This window comes from Protopterus annectens, chromosome 7.part0 (genome assembly GCF_019279795.1).
Source record: "Protopterus annectens isolate FY-2018-M chromosome 7.part0, PAN1.0, whole genome shotgun sequence".
In the NCBI taxonomy this organism is placed as follows: Eukaryota; Metazoa; Chordata; order Ceratodontiformes; family Protopteridae; genus Protopterus; species Protopterus annectens.
Genome location: NC_056739.1, coordinates 892,634,150 through 892,660,456, shown reverse-complemented (window position 1 = coordinate 892,660,456; position 26,307 = coordinate 892,634,150). Strand labels below are relative to the sequence as shown.

At 40.0% G+C, this 26,307-nt stretch overlaps 1 protein-coding gene across 4 annotated transcripts in view; it reads left to right on the top strand.

The window, feature by feature from the left end:
• Window positions 1-26,307, top strand: part of PARP3 (poly(ADP-ribose) polymerase family member 3) — a 487,884-nt gene that overhangs the window by 177,070 nt on the left and 284,507 nt on the right. For all 4 annotated transcript variants that reach the window (XM_044077474.1, XM_044077472.1, XM_044077473.1 and 1 more), the window contains exon 2: window positions 5,464-5,645. In XM_044077474.1, the coding sequence (XP_043933409.1) occupies window positions 5,469-5,645 (177 nt within the window). In that variant the 5' untranslated portion in view covers window positions 5,464-5,468. The remainder of the gene's footprint in view (window positions 1-5,463; window positions 5,646-26,307) is intronic.

Sequence of the window (26,307 nt, the reverse complement as noted above, 5' to 3'; positions counted from 1 at the left end):
TGTGAACCACCTTACCCTCATCTATGGCTTTGGTGACTGTCAGGTTTAGGAGACATGATCTGCCTTTTACAAACCCGAACTGTGTGGGGTCCAGAGTTTGGAGATTTCCAATGTCTTTGTTTATGAGTTTCATGATGATACATTCTATGGCCTTGCAGACCAGGCTCGTCAGGCTAATGGGGCGGTAGTTCCCGGGGTCTGTTGTGCCCCCCCCCCTGTGTGGAGTGGGGATAACCATCGTGGTGCGCCATTCAATGGGCACAAAGCCTGAGATGAGGCTGTGCGTGAACATGGTACTTAGGTTGGGTGCCAGTTCATTCTGTAGTTCGTGTAGAAGGCAGCCTGGGATGTTGTCAGGTCCCATGGATGCTGTGTTATTGGCTTTGAAGAATGTGGTTTTTACCTGTGCAGCCATGATTACAGGAACTTTGCATTCTTCTGGTGTAAAGATGGGCCCTTTAGGGGGTGAGAGAGGGGTAAAGTTAGCACTGAACCTATCTGCCAGGATGTTGGCAAGATCAGTTGGTTCTTTGTATTTAGTGTCATTGTGCTGTAACTCAGAGCAGATCTGAGTGTTGCCATTGAGATTTTTGACATAGCTATAGAATGCTTTGTGGTTGTCTTTAGAATCAGTGGCAATTTTGTTTTTATAACTAGCTTTGGAGGATTTTAGGTGGGATCTCAGCTTCTTACTGAGGCTGACCAGGGAGTTCCTCCAATCATGGGATTTTACTCTTTTTTGCAACAGTTTCTTTCTTCTGTTGTAGAGTTTGTTTATGGCAGAAGACCACCAGATTGGCTTCCTTTTTTTGGAGGATAGCATCTTGGTTCTGTTAGGGATAGCATGATCCATTCACTCGTGTAAGTGCTTATAAAGTGCATTTGTGTCAGATTCAGCAGTCATACCTCCATTGTCCATCTGCATGAGTGTCATGAAGTTTGCCACTTTTGTTTTAAGAAGCGCAAATTTGGCTTTGGAGAAATTTTTTACGGTTGTTTTCCTAATGGGGGGTGGGAGCGGGATGTGGATGTCTAGGGTGATTAGCTTGTGGTCGGATCTGACCAACGAGGAGCTGACCTCTGGTGTGGAACACCGGTCGTCCATGTTGGTGATTACCAGGTCTAGGATATTGCTGCCCCTGGTGGGGGGTGTGAATAAGTTGATACAAGGCATTGGAATTGATGAATTTCACAAAACGTTGAGCAAAAGAGTTGGTACGCAAGTAGTTTTCCCAGTTAATGGTGGGGTAGTTGAAATCACCCATTATTAGGGTGTTGGGTTGTACCTTAATATTTTCCAGTGTATCAAGAAAAGAGGAGTGGGAATCCTGGGGCATGGTGGGGGGTCTGTAGCAAGCTACAATCTGGATTGTGATTTTGCCCAGAGTTAGTTGAACTTGGATAATCTCGGATGCATTATGCTGAGCAACTAGCTTGGAGGTGTGGATATCCTTAATGAATATGGACACGCCTCCACCTTTAGTGTTTCGGTCTGGATTTGGTGGCCGAAAGGTGTGTTATGAATTATAACCTGGTAATGCAGGGGTGCTCTCTGGAGCTTTGAACCAGGTCTCTGTCACTGCACAGATGTCGATGTTCTCCATTTTAAGGAGTGCCTCGAGTGAGTGAATTTTGAGGTTTAGACTTCTAGCATTGAGTAGCATTACCCTCAGGTTTTGCTTGCTTGTACCTGTTATGGTGCTGAATTTGTCATTTGAACCTTGCCTAAAAAAGGCAATATGGAGGTGGCAAGAGCCTTTGCCAGTATCCGGAATCCCAAGGGCGACAGGTGCAGGCCATCTCTGGCAAAGCGGCGTGGTCTGTCGATCATGTCATCCCAGGCAGACAGATACTGGATTCCCTTAGAATGACACCAGAAGCTTAGCCAATTGTTGAAGTCAATCATTTTGTCCTTGTACTGTGGTATCATTCTGAGTGATGGCAGGATGCTACTCAGGGCGAGGGTCATAGCTGCCTGGGCTACAAGATCGGAGAGCTCCTCCATGTCTCTTTTCAAGTAGTCCAGAGAGGTACGTCTCAGGTCATTCGCACCTACATGGACAATGACAGAGTCATATTTGTACTTGTTGTGGAGTGACCTGAGTGCGTGCGTTATGTAGCAGATCCTGGCACCAGACATGCAGCTGACAGTAACTTTCTCCTTGTTTAGCCTGGTGAGTGGAACATCAGTGTGCCTGACTATAGAGTCACCTATGACTAGAGTGTTGGGTACGTTATGCCTTATGGGCTGTAGTTGAGTGGCACACTGAGTATGCAGGCTATGTGTCATTTGGGTTGTGTTGGGGGGTGGAGGCTGCTTGCATTTCTGCTTTGGAGGTCTCGGTTGTTTGGGTAGAGCCTCCACGAATGTAGGTGTGTGTTTTGTGCTTCTGTGTGTGTGTTTTGGTGGTGTAGGTTTTGAGGGACTATGTGATGAGTGTGGTGCGGTGCAAGTGTTTACCTTCTCCTCATGACTGTCTAGTCCAGTCTTCGGTGAAGAGAGCTTTGCTTCCAGTTTGGCTATATAAGTGCATCACTCAGGTCGTAGTGTTGGGTGGAAGGAGGAGAGGGCTGTTTGTGTACATGAGGCAATTGCTGCACTGTCCCAAGATGCCCAGATTCATCAGGTAGACAGGAGAAAACACCAGGAGCTGACCTTTAGACATGCCTGGTAGGTGCTTACTTATTAAGTACTAAAAACTGTTTTCCTCTAGACAAGTGAGGAAAGTTGTGCTGTAGTAAATTGTAGCTTATTTAGTGCTTACAATGAGTTCTGAACAAGTGCTGAGCTCAAAGAAACAGATTTGAGTGCTAAAACTAAAAAGCTGGCTAGTTGCAAGGGAAAATTTGAAGACCAGACGTTATGGCACCAGGAATAGTTTAACCCTACTTAAGTGGGGGGGGGGGCTCAGGAGCTTACAAACACTCCTGGATACAGCAAATCTGTATCTGGACAAGACTTGTTACAGGAAAGAGGGGAAGCAAGCTTAGAATTTTTTTTTTCAGTAAAGTGGAAATGGAGAAAGCTGGAACAGAAGTTAATTCAAGGTTAAGAATATGAGTGGGTTGGCCTTCACAAATGTTCTCTATTACATTGAATGAACTAATGACACTAGACTGGGAGGAGTGTCACAGATCAAATATACAGTATGGGCGGGCAACTGCAAAGCCACCAAGTATAAGAACACCACAACACTAGGGAGGGTGGGTGAGGAAACTATTACAGTTCCTAGCTGTAGCCACTAAATTAAAGTTTTAAAACAGATCAAGGAGCAAGCAGACTCTAGAGAATGCTTTTAACTCTAAACAGACTTGACTAGAACACAGAAACCTCAAAAAATCAAAAATGCACAGTGTAGATTAGGACGTAGAAACCTCAAAAAATCAAAAATGCACAGAAAAGCTCGGATAGAGCACTCACAAACAGAAAATACAACTCTTGGTATGAAAAAAGCAGTTTACAGTTAAGTAATTATGTAAACATGCAATTAGAGTAATGAAACAGTATCTAGCAATGAAAAATACAATTAAAAGAGTATAAACAGTACATAAATGCAACAGTAAAAAAAGCTTTATAACAGTGCAAAATGTATTTATTGACATTTGATTACAAGGAGAGTCCAACTGGGTATGAGCCCATTTTCAGAAGAGACCCGAGGAGAAAAGCTCCAAACCTCTTATGAACTCTTCTGTGTTAAACATCTTGCTTGGTTATTCCACATGAAAGAGTGTCATTTGGGTCAAAGTCACCTTTCATTATAAAACATGAATCAGAATGTTGTTTCATTCAGTCTATACAGCTACTAGCCTTTTACTCAGATATCATGTCAAGAGAATTACAAAATTAAAAAAAAAAAGATTTACTTTTTGTCTCATTTAGAAAATGGAAAAAGGCTTGTCATTCAATAAACCGACTCTAAGTGGCTGGCCCTCCCTATTGCTCTTTTCTTATGAGAAATTTAATAAACATCTTCAAGGCACAATAATAACACATTCCACTAGGATTGCCATTACATCTGCAGCATATTTTAGAAATGTTTTGGTACATGATGTTTTAGAAACTACCACATCGATTACTGTACATACTTTCACAAAACATTACAAGTTAATTACACAGTTCAGAGGTAAGACAGAAGATCCTCCCACTGTGCCTCTCATAAGTATGCCTGAAGACAGAAGATCCTGTCACTGTGCCACTCATAAGTATGCCTGCACTGCTTGGGAACTTACCAAAATGTTATGATTTAATGTTACAGTGGACTTCACTGGAGAAGATAATACATTTGTGTGTAATGTTATTTATCATAACTGTTGACCTCTAAGGGGACTACTTTAACAGTAAAGTGTACTCCCATGCCCCAAGAATATTGTAGATGGTTTTATTACATCTTTTTTATTGGTTTACTGCAAAGTTAACTTTTTTTTCTTTTAGTAGTGTTCTCTAGTGGTCCAAAGTTGGGAAAAGGACCACTGTTTTAAATACCTTTTTGATGTAAGAAAGGTGCATAATGAAGTTTTGTTAAACACTTTTCAGCTATGCTCAGCTCATGCTTTTGCATGACACAGATTACCACAGAACAGCATCGGAAGCATTTGTTCATCTTTAAAAGCTGTAACATATTTCAATGCTGTGAAAAAATGTGTCCATGTAAAATGTCTAACAGTTTTTAAAGCCATTTGTTCAACAGATAAAGTCTTTACTTCTGTCCAGTGTCTGTGTGATTGAGCTCAGTAATTTATGGCTTTCAAAACTATAAGCCACTTCATGCTCTTACACTTTTTTCCTGTAACCTTTCGAACATGGAGCAAATAAAGTCATACACTGAAACAAATATTGGTCAAGTCTCTCCGATCTTAACTGTTCTCCTCCTGAATATGAAGATTCCCTTCTTGATCTTCACTTGGGCCTCACTTCACTGTGCTCTCCGGGTGATTTCTTGATCATAATCTTGTGTGTTCTACTAAAGATATTAGTGTAATACAATAAGAATTCTTTGTGAGAGCCAGTACCAATCAAGTTCCATAGAATGCTGGTGCAAGTCCAGTGCTTGTCTTTTTAAGGATATCCGCATAGCTGGAGAAACTTTTGCCTTGTAGGAAAAGCACATAAATTAAATACACCAAAATTTTATAATGTACTGTAAATGACCTCTCTTCAAACGTCTACTGTTATTGTAGATACTTTATACACAATTGTACTTTATACTGGTGTTTACTAATGACAATGTAGAATTCCCTGCATAATCCACATCAGGTTATATAATTGCATCTATTATATGAGCAGTATTTCTTTCCTTAAGGACAATGGATAAGGCCAGCAAACCTGGGTGACTTCTTTACAGTAAAACAAAATGTAGGAAGGGTAGATGAAATTTATACTTCTGTTTTCAGTTTAATAGAGTAGTGTTTTCAAGCATTGTGGTGTACTGCTTCTTTAAGTTTTTCCTCCTTTTTATGTTGCAGAATAAATGGCTCCAAAGCGAAAGGCAGCAGCTGCGAAAAAGGATGCAGCAAAGAAGGTGAAAACTGAACCAGAGGATGATGACATGCGTTCAAAGGTGGAGGCTCTCAAAGCTGCCCCACAGAAGAAAGGGAAGGCAAAGATTGATTCTGCATGCAGTCTGAGTAACCAGACAAGTGCACAGGTAGGTGGAATGGTAGTAACCCTTAAGGACCAAACTGAGTTAATGCAGCCAGAGCGAGGAACTGGACAGCAGGACATAGCACTTCTACAAGTCTGTTTGCTTTTCTAATTGCCAAACAGGTAGGTCCATGTGGTCATAAGAACACCTAGTATCCTTGATGCAATCACGACAATCAGTGGTCATTAACAGGCTGCTTGTGGAAGGGCATGTGTTGTGGTTTTCTGAAAAGACAGTTGAGGAGTTAAAGGAAAGTACTTGTAGAAGGGCATGCATTGTGGTCTTCTGAAAGGACAGTTGTGGAGTTAAAGGAAGGTACTTGCAGAAGGGCATGCATTGTGGTCTTCTAAAAGGACAGTTGAGGTAGATCTCTGAGTCAGGAAAACAAAAAAAAAAAAAACATTTAATATGCCATGTCATGTCCTGCCACTTACTTCCTGGTACACTGATGCCTGGTTATTAAAAAGAATGAAATTCCATTTTGATAAATTAGAGGTAATTTTCAGTCATTGCCATAATTCCATTTTAGTTTTTCAGTTCTTTTGTTTATCTATGAATAGAAGAAGGGGTCTGACTGGAAAGATGAGGGGGTCCAAACAGGGAGATGATAGGGTCTGAATGGTGGGGGTCCTAATGGAGAGATGACAAATCAACTATCAAACGAGAGAAGTATTGCTAAAATTGAATGCATCCTCATGTCCTGGGGAGTACCTTCATGATGTGGACCCTGTTTTTCACAAAATTTCACCAAGATGATACTGATATATAGACTGTATTTTATATAGCATATATCATGGACAAAAGTAGGTTAAAAATAAAATATAGTTGGGTGCACAAGACCCAGGTTAAAAAAATGCCCAATCCTGGTAGGAACACTGGTGCCAGGACTGGAAAAATGACAGTACAGAATCCTCAAGACACAGAAACATTCCTACAATGGGGCTAGGCCAGGCCCAGAAGGAGAATGGCACCCCCTATTGTAGAAGAAGGTAGCAGTTCACAGAAATCACAAAAACTGATTGGCCAAAAAAGAGCCATACAGATAATAGAGTGGACTATTGAGGATAAGAAAGAAATTACATATTGTTACTATTATGTAAGAAGCCCAGAATTTCCAGACAGAAGATATACAAAAAGATTAAAAGAGAAATTAGAGGAAAGAAAAAATACTTGCACAAGAAAAACTGCCAGGAGCTTCAAATAAAAAATTTGTGTTTGTTAATACAACAGATTTATAAAAAACATTATAGAGACCAAGAAACCTTGGGCTGTTTAGAAAAAAGAAGCGACTGAGGAAGTGTAAAATATAATGAACAAAATCTAGAGATTTTTGAAAGGTATAAAATAGAAATATGGACATGGGAATGAAAGAGAGATCTGATATGGTACAATATTTGTGCAAAGGAGAAAGCCAAGTTAATCAATACATAAAAAGCAGCCCCAAAAATATTTGAAGTGAAATATAGGCAAAGCCATCAAGATATGGAGAATTTCACAATACAAAAAATAAAATCACAGAGAGGGAACACAGAACAGAAGATTAGTAAAGGAGAAGTTAAAAAATAGCAGCTGAAGTTATGGAATGCTTGCAAAGTGAACGACTGAGTGTAGAAAGTTATATCACAGCATGATGAAACAATGAGCCCCTGAGTAAAGAGAAACAGGAGGACCAGGAGATATCTGAAGAAGAAATATGGATATGTGAAAGAAAAAGAGATTGAATATGGTGCAATATTTATGCAAAAGAGAAAGCAAAACTAATCAATACAAAAAGAGCAGCACAAAAGATATTTGAGGAGAGATACAGGCAAAGGCATCCAGAGATGGAAAATTTTACAATACAAAAAATAAGAAAACAAAGAGGAAAATTGAAAAGACGATTAGTAATGGAGAAGTTAAAGCAATAGAAACTGAGGTTATGGATTACCTGCAAAGTGAAGGATTTAGTGTAGAAAATCTAACTCTGATAACACCACAGCAGGATAGAGCAACAGATCCCCAAATTAAGGAGAAACCAGTGGAGTGAGCAATATCTGATCATTTGCCATATGAAGATACTTTGAAAGCTTCCATAGGAAATTAGTACAAAAATTCATTTGGAGTTATACAGAAAGATAGGGAACAGGAAACTGTGTCAACTCTGAACTCGATGTTATGAAGTGATAGGCTAGTGAGTTCTCATATGAAAGAGCAGCAGATAACACAGGATTAAATTGATGTTAATGTGGCACAGGAAGATGCTCCGGAACTTTCTGTAGAATGCCTTAGTCTCTGATCTCTGTAGAATGCCTGCAGGAAATGGAGAACAAAGAATGTCCTTTCAGTTTAGAAGAAAATGATCTAAAAGAAGAGTTACTTGATTTAATAGAGCTGGGCAGACATATTAAGGTCAATGAAAGAATAGACTACAGAAAGTCAATAAAACCTAAAAAGTTAGAAGTCTGATGAAACAAATGAACACAGTAATTAGGACTGTTCATGGAAATTCATGCAAAGGAAGGGGAGAAACCAAATGCCATCATGGAAGAATCGAATAGAGAAAACTATGAAGCAATTAAGACAAGAAGTGTCACTGCTAGGAGAGTATAGGGGAGGGAACAGATCAACAAAAATACTCAGAAAGATATGATAAAAGCAATGCTCAGTAACAGAAAAAGTCAGGATCTATCGTGCACCATCGTAAATAATAAACTAAAAATATCAGCACAGGCAGAAAAACGTAGAAGATACGCAGATAAATGTAAAGGGAAAATACAAAATAAGCAATTTATTGATGACCCCAAAAAAGTTTTATACAGAATTGGGAAACAAGGCAAAAGGAATTGAAATACCACCAAAAAAAAGAAAAAAAATATTTTGGATAAATATCTATGAAGATCCTGTGGAACACAACAAAGAAGCTGAATGGGTAGAAGAAGTAAAAGAAAGAATAAGAAGTTCAAATGTACAGGATATGAAATGGGATGAAGTATCGACCACAGAGATTGAAACAAAGTTAAGAAAAGCTCCTAAATGGAAAAGCCCAGGCCCAGATGCAATACCTAACTTCTGGCTAAAAGTATTAACATCTTTACATGAAGATTTAACCATGAGTAAGAATTATTTATATGGGTACCCAGAACAGGGACCAACCTGGTTAACAACAGGAAAAAACAATACTCCTACTTAAGAGTGAACTTACAAGCTTTCCTAAAAACTATAGACCAATAACTTGCCTTTTGACAATGTATAAACTGTACACTGGAATTGATGCTGACCGAGTTTATAGTCATTTAGAAGAAAACTCAATCATGGCAATACCAAATGGGTAACAAAATAAAGTCATATGGAACAAAGGATTATTTGTTGTTAAATAAAGTAATAACGGAGAACTGTAAAAAGAGGAAGAATCTAAGTATGGCATGGATAGACTACAAAAAAGTGTTTGAAAGTTTCCCACATTCATGGATAAAAGAGTCCTTAAAAATGTATAAGATACACCCTACACTGATAAGTTACATTACAGCAATCAAGAAAGAGTGGCAAATCACTTTGCAGTTAAGCTATGATAAAGGACAAATTATTATTCTAGGGATAAAAATTCAAATGGAGATATTCCACGGGGACTCTTTGTCACCACTGCTCTTTTGTCTTGCCCTTAACCTATTAAGCTGTCTACTTAACAGATTAGGTCATGGCTACAATTTGGCTCCCAAAAAACAACAAAGTGTAAAGGCATCTCATCTTCTTTTTGTAGATGATTTAAAACTGTATAGTCCATCAAAGGAGGAACCAAAAGCACAAATGCAAGTGGTCAGAACTTTTTCAGATGATATAAGAATGTCATTTGGTCTTGATAAATGTGCAAAAGCAACATTTAAAGCAGGAAAGCTGCAGCACCAAGAAAATATCAGTCTGGGAGAGGAATGTGATAAATACTTGAACAAGAGGGAGTGTATAAATATTTGGGAATTTATGAAGGATGAACAATAAAGCATGAACAAATGCAAATAAAACTTAGTAAGGAATATTTTAGAAGACTAAAATTAATACTGAAAACAGTGCTGACATCTGGGAACAAAGGCCAAGCTATAACTCAATTTGCTCTTCCTCTCCTAACTTACCGTTTTGGAGTGACTGACTGACCCCAAAAGGTGTTGGCTTGGTTGGACAGGAAAACGAGAAGGATGCTTTATGCTTATCAAATGATTTCTAAAAATCAGTAGACACCAACACTATATATTTCCCATTCCGAAGGAGGTATGGGCCTCCTTGAAATTGATTACATGTATAGATCTGCAGTTGTGGGACTACATACCTGCTGACCTCACAGGACTCAAACGTAATGAAAGTTTTGAAACATGAGGGAATAAGTCGAATACGTCAAAGATGACTTCCCTGTTTAGTTTAGCAGAAACATATAGGGGTCAAGCCAGAATGGAAATCAAACCAGAAGTAGATAAAAATCAGGTAGCAACTGAATGTGCCAAAAAACAAAAGAAAGAATATAAGGTGAAGGATCAGATGAGAAAGCAAGAAATGTAGAAAAATGCATAAATATAGTTGCAAGTATAGAAAACTCTTGGAAAACCCTTATGTTGATCAGGACTGAACACAGGAATGGTCAAGGAGAGGTGAATTTAAACCAAAAGATGAAAGGTTAATATTGGTGTCCCAAGATAGTGGACTACATACACGTTGGTCAGGGGCTAAGGTCTCAGAGAATCAGCAATCATTTTTCCTTTTTTTCTGAATGTCACTCTTTAAGTTGGCATGATCTTTGAGTGAGAATTTAAAAGTGAGGAGGGCTTTTCCTTGCAGAAATACTTGCTTTAGTCGTTTAGGTTCTTATTTACATAAAAACGTATGTCACTTTAGTACAGTTATTTAACTTGAGAGCACTTGTGCACTTAAGTTAGTGGGTTTCATGCTAATACGTATGAGTAAGTTTAAGTCTTTCACATTTTAGTCATTCATAGTAGATATGAGTAAATGTTTTTGCTGGATCATGAAACAGAAATCTGAAGGGCATAAGACAGATGCCTTGGAAGCTTCAGGGAGTCAGAGGGTTTAGGGATGTGATGCACAAATACCATGACTGCCTTAAAATGCTAAACCACATCAGCCTTGAGCAACATCCTGCCATCACCAAGAAGGATACCACAATACAGTAAGAAGATAATTGACTTTAACCATTAGCTCAATTATTGGTGTCATTCAGGGGGTTCTAATATATGTCAATCTGGGAGGAGATGATTGGAAACCCTATCTGCTTTGCTAGAGATGGCCTGTACCACTCTTCTAACAGATTCCATATGTTAGCCAGTATTTTCTATTTTTCTATAATGCCTTTTTAGGCATGATCTATTTCTCGGATTACCTGCATAACCAGAAAAAAATCTAGGTGACATAAAGGTAGCACTGCTCAATTCCAAAAGCCTAAACAGGAATTTGTACTCCTTAAAGGCATTCATTACTCTTGAAAATATAGATATCTGTATAGTTACTGAAACATGGTTTTAGAATAGTAATTACAACCCCAAAATTCAAGGTTTTATTGCCTACCACACTTTCAGGCCCAACATGGAAAATGCTGGAGCTACTGGAGGGGACGTGTCTGCCTTCTTCCTAAGACGTCAAGTCAATTTGGGACTCCTAAGGCAGGATGTTGACCCTGATCTCCTCCATGCCCTTCTCACAGTAAATAAAACACTGTCCCACATCAGAGGAAGCTACAGAACCCCATCCTCATCACCTGCAGCCCATGATTTATATCTAAGTAAAATGGTAGCCAACAAACATTTGCTCACATAGTGATCCCTTTGTGTAAGAACTCTGTAACAGAGAAAATGACCATCCACTTGTTTAAAATCCAAATAAATTTATTTTAAAACAATGAGGACAGCAGCAAACAAACAGACTGATCTGGTAGTAATACAATACACATGCACAGAGATTCCTGGGCTTCATTAATGCCAACTCTTTCAACTATCTAGTTTTAGTCACTTCTCTGGATACTAAAATATTGCATCTGATTCTTACCAATATATAACTCCTCTATGCTCAACAACGTTAGTTACCAAATCACTGTTCAAATCTGACAACCGTTCAGCAATATTCACTACTAGGGTAAAACTGAATCTTCCATAAAACTCTCCTGTTTTTAAACACTACTCAAAGGCAAACCTACTTCAGCTAATTGATGACCTGATGAAATTTCAGCTCCCTCCTCATCTTGATGACCTCATCAAGCACTCTGTCACAGTTGCAGATAATTTCCATGCTTATCCCAGAATGTACATTGAGCTATAGATCACCGGTGGTCTAGTGGTTAGGATTTGGTGCTCTCACTGTCACAGCCTGGGTTTAATTCCCAGTCAGGGAACTTCAATGGATTTTTGTTTTTGGGAGGTTGGCATAATGGTTAAGGTATTTACCTTACAGACACAAGGTGCAGGGTTTGATTCTAACATGGGATAATTGGCTTGGCGTAAAATGCCCCACAAGGGCAGTTAGCCTAGTACTAACCTATGAACCATAAGAGACAAATATAATGCCAAGTTCAGGAATAAACCCTAATGGTGGAACCCTAGTATAAACAACTATACAATAACAGAAGAAACTCTTATCATATATGTATAAATGTAATACCTAATCATTTATTAGAGAGCTCAAAAAGATTGATACAGAATTCAGAAGCAACCCAAAAGTAAGTATGAACTGAAAATTGTCATCCTTGATAAGAATCACCACAAAGACTTATGTCGCACAGTCCATGGAACTGATACATAACAGTAACAACACATTTTTCACCTCAGGATGTAACCAACAGATTGGCTGACCAATTTATCTCTAACTTTACCCCCCCCCCCAACTTTCCACAACAAATTGTCATGCAATCTCCTCTGGTCCCTTCTGAGCAAGTCCTGAGTGCTCGTTCCAAGGTCAAAAACCATAGCTCCATGGGTCCTGATAATGTGGCAGGTTGCCTTTTTGTAAGTACTAGACATTGTCTTGTAGGCTGGCTACTAAGCCTATTTAATCTCAGCCTATTCACTGGATTTATACCATATGTATGGAGAATCGTTCTAGTCATCCTACTCCGGAAGGGTAGGAACTACTGCTACTGACCTGGGGATCTGTAGACTAATAATTCTCACCAGCCTGATATGTAAAACCAGAACACATCATTGTGAAATTTATTAACAAGGATATAGGCAGTGTACAAGCCCTGGACCTAAGCCAATTTGGGTTTGTTGAAGAGCTTGGTGGACTTCTTTGAACATGTCACTGATGCAATAGACACAGGAACATCGGTTCCCACTGCCTACCTAGACCTGGCAAAGGCCTTTTTTGTATATAGTTTTGCTGTAATTCAGGAGTAAAGTGCAAATTTTGTTTTTTGGCAGACATTTTAAAATACGATTTCTTTCTATTTCATCATAATAACATGCACTTGGAAAAGTATGCTTCCCTATATGGGGGCTTTTATACATATCCTCAAAAGCACTGCTATTTTACAGCTGTGCAAAATGTACGTTTGAACAACAAACTGCTCCTTACAATTTCTCATGCAAAAAGCAGGATGATTGTTACAGTTTGCTTTTTAAATAGAGATCTCTGTGCATGATGCACTGCTATTGTTATTATCAACTGCACAGAGAGAGTAAAGCAAACACATTTCAGCACACCTTTAAATTTGCACAGTAAGTTAGAGCTCCAATATCTCACAACAGTGTTAACTAACCATATGTCACCCTATATATTATAAAATGCAGAGCAGATTACTGCAGTCCCTTTGGAAAAATACTACAAAGCCAAATGATGCTTTCAGGATTTATTTTAAAATACATTTTACTTCACTATTACTATTAAGTGCAATGCAAAATGGTCCACCTCCCTCCCCCACCACTAACCAGGAATGTCAGATCAGGGCTTGTCTGGTCACCACAGACACTTCCAAATGCTGTATCTCTTTTTGTGTGTCAGTTGTTCTTCAAACATACTATACTGCCAACAATGTGTTCATTTTTTTAATAGCACACGTAAAAAAGTACAATACAAAATGTCATAGCCCCATTTGGGACCCCACCCATATCATGTCCCAACTTCAGTATTTGTATCTGCTTTTAAATGTTTTTCTTGATCTGTCAAATTCCAGGGTTTCCCAACAGCTGCCAACATCCGGGCCCTGTCAGTTACTGGGGATGTGGCTCTAGATTCTGAGGGTGCCACCATGATAACATCAACTGTTGGACATGGGACTGATTACTTTGAACAGTTCCTGAGGAATGCCCCTTACTCCATTTAATTTTTTTGAACAAGAAGCATCTTTACTGAATTATCACTTATGGCATAGGCAATCATACATTTATATAAATGAAAAGAAATCATATTGACATGCAAACAGTATAAATCACATATAATCATCTCTACAATCATTGTCATTCGACCATTACGTAGTCATACCTCTCAGTCTCTCAGTGCAAGAAGTCTGGACAAAGCCAGAAATATTGGGGATAAATGCCCAAAAATAGGGACAGATTTTTAAACATTGCTCCTTTAAGTGTAGAAACTTGCTAGAATAACATGTTTTGAATTATATATTTTCTGAAGGATATAGTGTCTGAAACTGAAATATATGTGTCATTATTTAGTATTATTTATTTACTTCAAACCTCAGTGATTTGCCACAAAAAACACAAATTTTATGAGAAACAGTCCAAAAATATGAGGCAAAAATCTAGACATTTGAGTGGTATGTACATAGCTCATTCAATTCTCGCTCTCCCTTAACCTTCATTCCTCCTCCAATACTATGTATGTATTGTTCCCCCAATTCCCATTTTTCTATGTAATTTGCTCCTCCCTTTTTCTAAAGATCCCACTTCCAGTTATTTTATCTCTGTTATCATATTCACTACTTTTTGTACAGTTAGTTTAGACTTTGATTTCCATTTTCTAGTAATTGCTTTTTTGGCAGCCACCATACTTAATCTCATTAAGGCCTTACTATGTCTAGGCAATTCTGATGCTATCACAGCTCAAAAGAATAATTTTCTCAGTTACACCAATTTACTCGCCCAATAATTCTGACAGAGTAGTCTGTAAGGAATTTATAATGTCTGCCAAATCATTAGACTGCCAAAAAAATGTTCCCAAATATCTCTTTCTTCCCCGTTATACCTCCAACATTTGTAATCTATCTGATGAAAAATTCTTTGGAGTCTGCTTGGGGTACAAAAATACCTGTGTAAACACTTCCAAGCAAAAATCCTAAATATTCTAGACTTTGTTGAAATATTTGGGAGTCATACATATATCTTCCCATCGTTTCTTTATGAATTTCTTTGATACCATTCAACGTTCTGACATTATTGATAAGCTAATCAAACTATGTGTAAACTTCTGTGTTACTCACTTGATCCAAACTGGCTTACCAACAGAATCCAAATTAGTAGTGCTGGTGGCAAACACTCCTCTCCTCCAAATGGGATTGTTACCAGCAGTGTCCCCTAAGGATCAGTCATAGGACCACTCCTCTTTGGTATTTATTTCTCTAATGTTAAGGCTAACACCAAGGGTCTATGTCTCACCAAGTCTGCAGATGACTGCAAACACAGAGTGGTCATAAACTCCTCATCTGACATCCAGATTATCCAGAAGGGCCTAAAATGCACCAACAAATGTTATCCGGACCACAGCTTTAAACTTAAAAGCCACAAACTGCAGTATCATGACCTTTGATAAACAAGTACACCCATTCGCCTATCACATAGGTGATACCCATTTGAAAGTCAATTTAGTCATCAGAGAACTAGACATTTTCAGTGTTAATGAACTAGACTTTGATTACAATCAACAGCAAAAACCAAGCATCCACCAGAGCTAAGATAAAAAGTTTTTAATGCAAAGGATAAGCGCTTTCACACGTAGTGCTTCTTCAGATCCATAAAAAATCATCACAAATGTACTCATTATGTACTAAAAAAACAATCAATCAACCAACCACGTAGCAGCAGCAATTACTGATGTATGCTCTTCTTTTTTAGGAGTGGTTTTAAAGGAGCAGATGCATTAATCCCTGGCAATTTATCTGCCTGTAATTTAACAATCCAATTAGCTTCTGCATTCTCTAGTCTATTGTTATAGTCACCCTTTCTCTTACTCATAGATAACAACTGTAAAACACTGAATAGAAAGGAATATCCTGGTGCAAGGGATGTGTGTTTTGCTAAGGCATTAAGAGTGTTTAAATGCCTAATATCACCCGCATGCTGCAGTGTACGTTCTTTCAACATTCTCACTGTTTTGCCTATATAAAAAGATATGCATAACTTACACCTAGCCAAATAAATTAATCCCTTAGAAGTACAATCAGCATAAAAACAAGGCTTAAATATAAAATTAATGACAGGATGTTGAAATTCCTGTATAGAAGATATAAAATTGCAGGCTTTACAATGCCTTCATGGATGGGTACCTAGACATCCAGAAAGAGGTACTGTTAACTGAGTAGATTTATAGCATAACTGTCTCTTAAGGGAGATATTATTCTTAAATGTATAACTAGGTTTTTCACCTACAATCCCTTTAATTCTGTCATCTCATTACATGTTACATTTCAACAGAATGCATCCTAAACATATTTTTAAAAATATTGCTAAAGGCCAGTATCTGCGTATGTCTAGATTGCATACAGATGATAAACGGTGCCATGAAGCTATGCTCTGTCTTAAGGGTGATCTTTCTGCTAGAGGACATAGTTCTGAAACACTTGAAGATTGTTATAACATGGTCATTGGCATGCGTGCTGACAAAGGCCAACCTTATTTTAATCGACCTTATGTTCCTGGTAAGTCTGTGTTAGATACTGCTTATACCAGTGTTAGACTTGCATTAACCTATGGTAACAACATGCAACAAGTATGTGATGTTGTAAAGAAATACTGGCCTGTTTTGTTGCCAGATGACAGAATTAAAGGGATTGTAGGTAAAAACCTAGTTATACATTTAAGAATAATATCTCCCTTAAGAGACAGTCATGCTATAAATCTACTCAGTTAACAGTACTTCTTTCTGGACATCTAGGTACCCATCCATGTAGGCATTGCAAAGTCTGCAATTTTATATCTTCTATACAGGAATTTCAACATCCTTTCATTTAACTTCATATTTAAGCTTTGTTTTTATGCTGATTGTACTTCTAAGGGATTAATTTATTTGGCTAGGTGTAAGTTATGCACATCTTTTTATATAGGCAAAACAGTGAGAATGTTGAAAGAACATATACTGCAGCATGCTGGTGATATTAGGCGTTTAAACACTCTTAATGCCTTAGCAAAACACACATCCCTTGCACCAGGATATTCCTTTCTATTCAGTGTTTTACAGTTGTTATCTATGAGTAAGAGAAGGGTGACTATAACAATAGACTAGAGAATGCAGAAGCTAATTGGATTGTTAAGTTACAGGCAGATAAACTGCCAGGGATTAATGCAGCTGTTCCTTTAAAACCACTCCTAAAAAAGAAGAGCACACATCAGTAATTGTTGCTGCTCCATGGTTGGTTGATTGATTGTTTTTTTTGTATATAATGAGTACATTTGTGATGACTTTTTATGGATCTGAAGAAGCACTATGTGTGAAAGCGCTTATCCTTTGCATTAAAAACTTTTTATCTTATCAGGTCTGATGGACGCTTGGTTTTTAATGTTGAATATACTTTTTTTAAGCTGGGCGACCTTTGGCTACTGTTATTATTTTTTCTTTCATTTAGACTTTGATTACCATGGATCCAGTGTCATTTGGAAAGCCTTTTATCAGGCCAGACTGATCTCTAGAGGTATATCTTCAAGGTCCAGTGAAGTTATTGTCCTTCTTACTACTCCGTCATCAGGTGTATAATAATAGAGTTTATGGCTGGAGCGCTTTCTGTGTGGAGTCTGCATGTCTTCCCCGCAGTCGAGTGACATTTAAAGACATGCAGGTAGGTGCGTGTGTGAATGGGTGTGCCTTCTTTGAAGGTTGGGCATCAGGCTGGCAACTTGGAACCATAAAAAATCCATTGCCAATCATTAGCGGACCGGAGTTCCGCTGTGGCGACCCCTAAACCGGGAAAAGCAGAAAGACAAACAATTAAATGTATGGGACCTTGGGGTGGCCGCTGTGGTGCAGCGGTTAGCATTGCCGCCTCACAGGAAGAGGTTCTCTAGTTCGATCTTCGGCTGAAGTGCCTTCTGTGCGGAGTCTGTGTGTACTCGCTGTGGTCATGTGGGTTTTCTCCGGGTGCTCCGGTTTCCTCCCACATCCCAAAGACAATGCTGTAGATGGATTGGACACACTAAATTGGCCCTAGGTGTGAGTGTGTGCCTTCTGTGGAAGGTTGGGCGCCAGGCTGGCAACACAACACCGTAAAAACTCCACTGCCAATCATGAGCGGACAGGTGATCTGCTGTGGCGACCCCTAAACAGGAAAAGCCAAGAGAAGAAGAAGAAGATTAAATGTACGGGACCGATGGAGGATACTTATTGGAGAAAAGACATTTTCCAGCAGTGGATTAATGTATGAGAAGAGCCTGGAATCTAGTCTATGGTTTCATGGCTGCATATTGAGACCCTGTGAAGCAAGGACCAAGATGAATAAAATGAAATGACTGACATCTCTTTTTTAAGCTTGCTAAACACAGCAGTTTAGCAAGTGTAAAATAATAAGTAAATAAAAGGGGAATTAAAGAAATTAGTCAACTAAGAAAAGTAACTGAAGCAGCAGTTATAAGAACTTGCCACTTTACTGTCTCCTTGTTGACACAGCTTAAAAAGCAAACCGTGTTAGTGAATAGCAAAAGTAATTCAGGTGAGTTTGAGAAGGACAGGGAAAGAGAGTGAAACGCAAATACTTATCAACTTTTCAAATTTTTTGTTCAAGAATTCTGGATAAAGCCAACAATAACAGGAATACAAAGATGCAAATTCAGGGCAGTTTTAAATATTATCCTAATTTGTGTAAAAGCTGTTGTGTATCAACATTTTTTCTGAACAATAAGAAGTATGAAATTATAATGTCAGGATTAATTGGCGGGGTGCAATTCTCAGATACTTACTAGAAAATTAAACATTTCTAGAGGCACAGAGCAACAAATGTGATGCAGAATCAAGGAGAGTGGATAGGTATATAGGTGGTGTGTGTGTGTGTGTGTGTGTGTGTGTGTGTGTGTGTGTGTGTGTGTGTGTGTGTGTGTGTGTGTGTAAACATCAAATGCTTACATAGTGTATAGTTTGTATGGAAATGCATCTTCCAATAACAATTACATATCCTACAGCCAAGTATGAAGCATTAGGGAAATAATGGACCTTCCAGATGAGGAGAGCCCTTATATTTGTGGCTTCAGGCCTCCCAACGCATTGGGTATTCTATTTCCCCAATAATGTCCCAGTAATGCTAACCCTCTCAGGGATTATTGCTTGCATAATACCCCTTTGGAATGTGCTTTTCTAATCATGTGACTCAACTAGAGAGACTACAACAACTCCTCACCAAGACAATCTAGGACATGTCTTTCCTGTACTACTGTGATCTCCTGAAAGTGCTCTGTCGTGTCTGTTTCCTACAATCTCTTGAGAGGACACCTCTTTCTGGCCAACAAAATCTCAAAGTATCCAGTCCTATATGGTCTTTTGTGCATCCATCAAACAAATAACTCTATAAATCTTTGCTCTGGAGATCTTAATTTACAACAAAATATAAATAGGACTTACTGGCAAGACAGATATCTATGCCAAAGAATCCCTCTTTTATGGAATAGTCTTCAGTTGGTTGTAAAACAAAGTGGCTTCCTGGCTTTTTTTTAAGAGTAGCCTGAACAGTAGGATGGGCAGTCATAAATGCACCTCAGGTCTGGCTCCTCAACTCCTCACTGAAATGGATCAAAGTTAGGTATTAAGTGCATCTTGGGTCTGCCTCTGAAGACTTCATTGAAGTGTGTTGTCACTGGGTGTTAATTATTTATGTCTGTGGTTGTCATAACTGCTAGGTTGCAAGTGAACCTCTGATCAGTAGCTTAGTATTAATTCCTAGAAGAGTAATTAATCTAATAATTTTCCATTGCAATTTCTGAATTTTTAATGGTGGTAAGAGGAGGTTTAAGTTGTGAAGTAAATTTAGTTAATGATATATGTTTTCCTGTTTGGGATGACAGGTGTTTAAATATAACTTCCACAAAAAGGAAATGTTTATTCTTGAAGTAGGTATTATGGGTGGAGTATGAGAGTATGTTGAGGGAGTTATCCGTGGTTTCATAGGCTACTAACAACAGTGTGAAGATCATGAGGAGTTTGGTTGTTAAACAAGTGTTTAGGGTTAGTTGTGTAGCTAAATCCATTTTGTATTATCTGTACATGTAACTGGAAATGATATGTGAGATTTGTCAAATGACTGGCGCAGTCAGTGGGCTGGGTTGATCAATTTAGCATAAAGGAAATAATGTTGGGCTGGGTGGGAATGTGGAGTGGAGTGGAGGCAGTGTGACCTTTAAAGCAATGAAGGACATGTCTTTACTGGGTTCTAGGAGGATCAAGGAAAGGAAAGAATTTATGGACACACCAAGAAAACCATTCAGTAAGGTGAAAGGTACTGAGGTACCTGTGTGGTAAGGGTAATGCTTCCACTATGACTCCACATGAATCCAACACCCTGAAAATGACTTGTCAGAAATCAGTATCATCATCATCATCTTTATCAACCATCTTTTTCCTGTTTTTTACATGGGTTGTGCTGTCATATCTACTGTCGTCATCTCTCTCAATTCAGTGACACTCTCCTTCCTTCTTCAACAGTCATGGATGACTGTCACATGTTTTCTGTCGCACACTCTATGCACCTCTTTGCTGGACGTCCTCATTTCCTCTTGCTTTCTTCCTGTCTGTACCAAATCTTCTTCTCTAGATTGTCTTCTGCTTTACTGCACATGTTCCTGAACCACAGTAATCTGTTCTCTTTGATCTTTTCTGAAGTTTGAGCTACTCTGGCTTCTGCTCTAATGCCCTCATTGCGCATGTCCCTTAACTACAGTAATATGTTGTCTTTGACCTTGACTGCAACCGGAGCTACTTGGGTTTCTGATCTGCCGCCCTTATTTCTTTGTCTGTCCCACAGTGTGCATCATACCACCTGTTTTATGCACTTCATCTCCATCACCTCTAGCTTTCTCAAATGGTCTTCCTTCACTGCCCAGTTTTCTTTACCATACAGTAGAACTCGTTGCACCACTGTTTTGTACACCTAACTTTTCAGCTTTATTGGCATTTTTCTTTCACACACTATCCCTGACTCTATGTCAGTTGGCTGCTGCACCTCTGATTCTAACTTTGACCTCCTCATTCAGACTTTCCTTCTCCTCAACCACCACTCCAAGGTACTAGAAGCTGCTAACTTGTTCCACTATTTTCCCTTCTATCTCATTTCTCAGCTTCTTCTGATTTCCTCCATTTTCCGCCATTGCAAATGCCTTATTTGTACTTGGATGTTCTTTGTGTTTCACTATTGCAGTCATTACATTTGGGTTATCTGCCTGCAGGTAGCCCTCAGCCGGCCTGATTATCAAAGTCTTGGGTCCTGCGTCGGATGCCGTCTCTTCTTCCATGATGTCAGGCAGTCAGGGGTATAAAGCATGCAGCCGACACCATTACCCCAGTCTTTGTTGCCACGCGGTGACTGAAGTAAAAGCAGTTCGCAAGTGCCGGTCGGCCAACTCCTGAAATTTTCGTTTTCGAGTTTCAGGACCGAAGTCTTCAAAAAAGCTAAGTACCCCATTGGGGATCCTTTTTCTTGCTCTAATCTGATGTCAGTAACGGTTAACAACTGTATTTCTTGTAGAAAGCAAATACCTCATAAAGATTTTCATTCGTACTGCATTCCTTGCTTAGGTCCAGACCACGACATCCCTCGCTGTCGGTTTTGTGCCTTATTCAATCCTCGAACTATTTGTCGTCGGTTCACTTTTGCATCAAACTATTTCGGAACTTGGTTTAATTATCCAGAAATGGCTTTGGAAAGCCATCCGATTACCGATATTCCGAAAAAATGTAAAGATAAAGACAGAGACAGACCGCATAGGTCCAAAGCTGCCGACGACGCTTCTGTTAAGCTAGTTGTCAGTTTGCCAGTACTCAGTGAGGTGCTTTTGCAGCCCCTGATACCCACTACTTCAGATTCGCAGGCCGCTACTGAGACCCATATGGAGTCCAATGTGCCTCGAGATGCTTCTTCGACTATGGAACCTGCAGATGTCTCTACCTTGGATGGGTCCGAAGCCGCTGTGCAGGCACCGGCTTCTGAGGGTGTATTCAGGCCTACTGACTTGCATTTCAAACCGATGCCATCTTTTTCTTCAAGGCCTAAAACTCGACCCACACCTAGAAAACCAACTTCCAAACCACATGGTCAGGCCCATATGCCTAAAAAACAAATTATAAGAATGGCTGAAGACCTTATTACGCTAATTAGGGGAAGCCAGCCTTCTCCCTCTAAGAGACCTAGAAATGATTTTCCTTCTGATTCTTCTGATCAGGATTTTGAAATTTCTGATGTTCATCATGTGTCACTGTTGCAGTCATTACTCTTGGGTTATCCTGCTGGCAGGCTACCCTCAGTCGGCCAGAATTCCAAAGTCTAGGTCCGGCGTCGGCTGCTGTTGCCTCTTCCCTGACGTCAGTGCGCCAGGGGTATAAAAGATGCAGCCGACGCCATTTTCTTCAGTCTTTCTTGCCGCGTGGTGCCCGAAGCAAAAGCAGTTCGCAAGTGCCGGTCGGCCGACTCCTGAGATTTTCAAATCCGAATGTCAGAACCGAAGTCTTCATTAAAGCTAAGTACCCCATTGGGGAAACTTTTTTCTTGCTCCAGACCAATGTCAGAAAAAGTTAACAATTGTATTTCTTGTGGGAAGCAAATACCTCATAATGATTTTCACTCTTACTGTATTCCTTGCCTAGGCCCTGATCACAACGTTGCTAGCTGTCGATTTTGTGCTAGATTTAACCAACGCACTGTTAAGCGTCGGTTCAATTTTGCATTTCATTACTTTGGCCAAAGATTTAATTGTATAATGCCGTCGGACCAGCCGACAACCGGAGTTTACAAAAAACGCAAGGACAAGGAAAAGGATAGCCATCCGAGGTCCAAACCCGATGACGAGGCCTCTGCTAGGCCAGTCGCCTCTTCGCTGGTTCTCAGTGAGGTGCTTTCGCAGCCCCTGGCACCCGCTACCTCAGAGCCACAGGCCGCTTCTGACTCCCACGTGGAGCCGACTGGGCCTCTGGATACTGAAGGTATTGGACAATCGGAAATCATTCCCTCAGATGGGTCTGGAATCGGTGAGCAGGCATCGGCTTCTGTGGGTGTCTTCAGACCTACACAACTATATATTAAGCCATCTTCAGCTTCAAAGACAAAGACTAAAGCAGCTCTAAAGACAAAGAAACAAATTCTCATACTCAGACTTCCATGCCTAAAAAACAGATGCTCAAAATGGCCGAAGACCTAATTACTTTGATCAGGGGCTCACATCCCCCTCCTGATAAGAGGCCTAGGCAAGAGACAGAGTATGATTCTTCTGATCAGGTTTCTATTTCCTCTGACTCCTCTTCTGAACAGGATTACTCCATGCTTCCCTATGAGGATTCTGATGCTGAAGAATCCATTCCTTCAGCCTCTACTCCTGAGGATTATTCTTTTGGGGAAACCCTGCATACCATGAGGGAGCATTTCCACTGGGAGAGCCAAGATTATTCTGAATCTAAGAAAAGGCTCAGAGACTTTCTGCTACTTCTTCAGCACAGACCCCTTGCTATTCCACCTGTTCTAGACATCGTAGAAGATGTATTTTCAGAGTCCGCCCTGTCCCCTGACTCTTTAATCCCTGCACCTGCTAAGTCAGACAGATACAACAGGGTCCCGGATTCTCATAAATTCCTATATAAAAAACCCGCTGACCCAAAAACTATATCTCAGGGTCCCAAAGGGATTAAAGCTTCCACTGCAAAAAACCCTGTCCCCTCTGATAGGGATTCTAGGGCTCTAGACAGATGGGGGATAAAAGTCTACACTTCTGCTACCCTGGCTGTAAGGGCTTTAAATTGTCAGTTTCATATGCTTAAATATCAGCAATATTTAATGTCACTGCTTAAACAGAAACTGTTGACAAATACTGAATGTTCAGAGAACAAGGAATTGCAGGATTTATTGCATGCAGCTGAGCAAGTGGGAAAGCATACTTTGCAATGTGGTTATGATTCACTGGAGGCCTCTTGCAGGGCCGCTGTTAGACGTTCTGTTATTAGATGGCATGCTTGGTTAAAGGAACAGAATCTGCCTGATCATGTTAAAGCAAAATTATTAGATGCACCATTACAGCATGATACTTTGTTTGGTACTAAAGCAGAAGAGGTGTTAAAAAATGGAGGATAAAGCAAAATCCATGCAAACAGTCAAGGATTTCTTACAGGTACAACCACCCAGGTTTAGCAGGAACTGGCCTTCTAAAAATTGGTTCTTTCCAGTGTCAGACAGACCACAAAGAGGCAGATACAGGCGTCCCAGAGTCAGATCTCAGCCCCAAGGCTCATACAGGCCTAAACAATGGGGTGCTCCTACCACCAAATGCGGAGAAGACAAATCACAACCTTACAAGAAACAGTCCCAATGATTTCCCTCTACCAGATCCAAGCACTTTTCTTTTGGCAGCCCCCTTAGGGGGAAAGCTAGCACTTTTTTCATCAAATTGGCAAATGGTTACCCCAGGACAAATGGGTCCTGAACATAGTGTCCCAAGGCTACAGGTTCCATTTTCACACTCTACCAAGGTCAAAAAGTATGCCAGACCTGCCACACAATCAATGGGCAGAGGCACAAAAATAAATTACAGCCCTCATGGACATGAGGGCCATTCAGCAAGTACCACAACAAGAGCGGGGGCAAGGATTTTACTCCAGACTTTTCCTAGTACCCAGAAAGGACAAAACCTGGAGACCAATACTGGACCTGTCTATACTCAATACATTTCTGGAAGTTCCAAAATTCAAGATGTTGACTCTACAGCAGCTACTGCCTATGCTGGGCAAAAAGGCTTGGTTCGTAACTTTGGACCTAAAGAGGCATACCTGCATATCCCAGTCAGACAATCTTGCAGAAGATACCTCAGATTTATAGCTGGCTCAATGCATTACCAATTCTCTGCACTGCCCTTTGGCTTATCTAGTGCGCCCATGGTCTTCACAAAATGCCTGGCACCAGTAATTGCATTTTGCAGACAAAAAGGAATTCAAATATATCCCTACTTGGATGACTGCCTAATTCAAGCAGAGGCCAAAGACATTCTACTAAAGCATCTGGCGTTTGTAAAAAGATTACTAATTTGCCTAGGGTACACAGTAAACGAAAAAAATCAAAACTAGTACCCTCTCAAGAGATAATATTCCTGGGTGCAAGCTTAAATACAACTGCCCAGATGGCTTATCTCACACCAGACAAACAAAGGCTTCTGACTTCTTACTTCAAGAAATTGGCAACAAAAACCCACTTATCTGCAAGGAAAATCCTGCAGGCCTTTGGTTTCATGGCATCCTGCATTCTACTAATTCCATATGCCAGACTGCATATGAGGAAACTACAATGGTATCTAAAAAGTGTTTGGATTCAGCATTGCCACAGCCTGGAGACAGTAATTGCACTCATTCCCTGCCTGCAACAGGAGTTTTGATGGTGGGCAGAAGCCTGTCACCACAACAAGGGTCTGCCATTCAGTTTACCCACAGCCAGACAGACACTGACAACAGATGCATCAGATTATGCCTGGGGTGCCCATATGGCAGGAAAATGTATTCAGGGCACATGGCCTGCAAACCAGATGCATCTTCACATCAATCAAAAAGAGAAGCTTGCTGTTCAAATTGCCCTGACAGCTTTCAAGGATCTGCCTCATCTAGGACAGTTACTGATAAAGGCAGACAGCACTACGGTCACACATTCCTACCCCCTCTGCAGATAAGCAATGACCTTATGGGACACAGCATTGGCTTTTCAAGTTCACCTGCAAGCACAATATCTGCCAGGAAAAACAAATACTCTGGCAGAAACCTCATGGATCCTCACGAATGGAAACTGGATCCACAAGTCTTCAGCATGATAATAAGGAAATGGGGATGCCCAGACAGATTTATTTGCCTTCCCTCACAACTGCAAATGACAGAGATTTTGCACAAGGATTTATCACAAGCAAGCATGGAAAGTGGACGCCCTGTCCTTCAGCTGGAAAAATCTAACAGTATATGCTTTTCTCCACTGCCTGTCCTTCCCAGGGTACTCCTAAAGGTCAGACAAGAGAAGCCAAAAATGATACTGATTGCACCAGACTGGCCATGCCAGCACTGGTACCCAATCCTAAAGAGCTTGACTCAAGGTCCAGCATGGATATTGCCTCAAACTTCTCACTTGCTGACCCAACAAAACAATCAGATCCTGCACAGCCAACTCAGGACCTTAAATCTGGCAGCATGGCGGATAATGTAGCCATTCAGAACACTCCTCTTTCAAAGGCTGTTATGGATGTTATCTTGGAGGCCAGGAGACCCAGTACCAGAAAATCTTATGCAGAAAAATGGAAGAGATTCTGTGCATGGAACGAGGAACAAG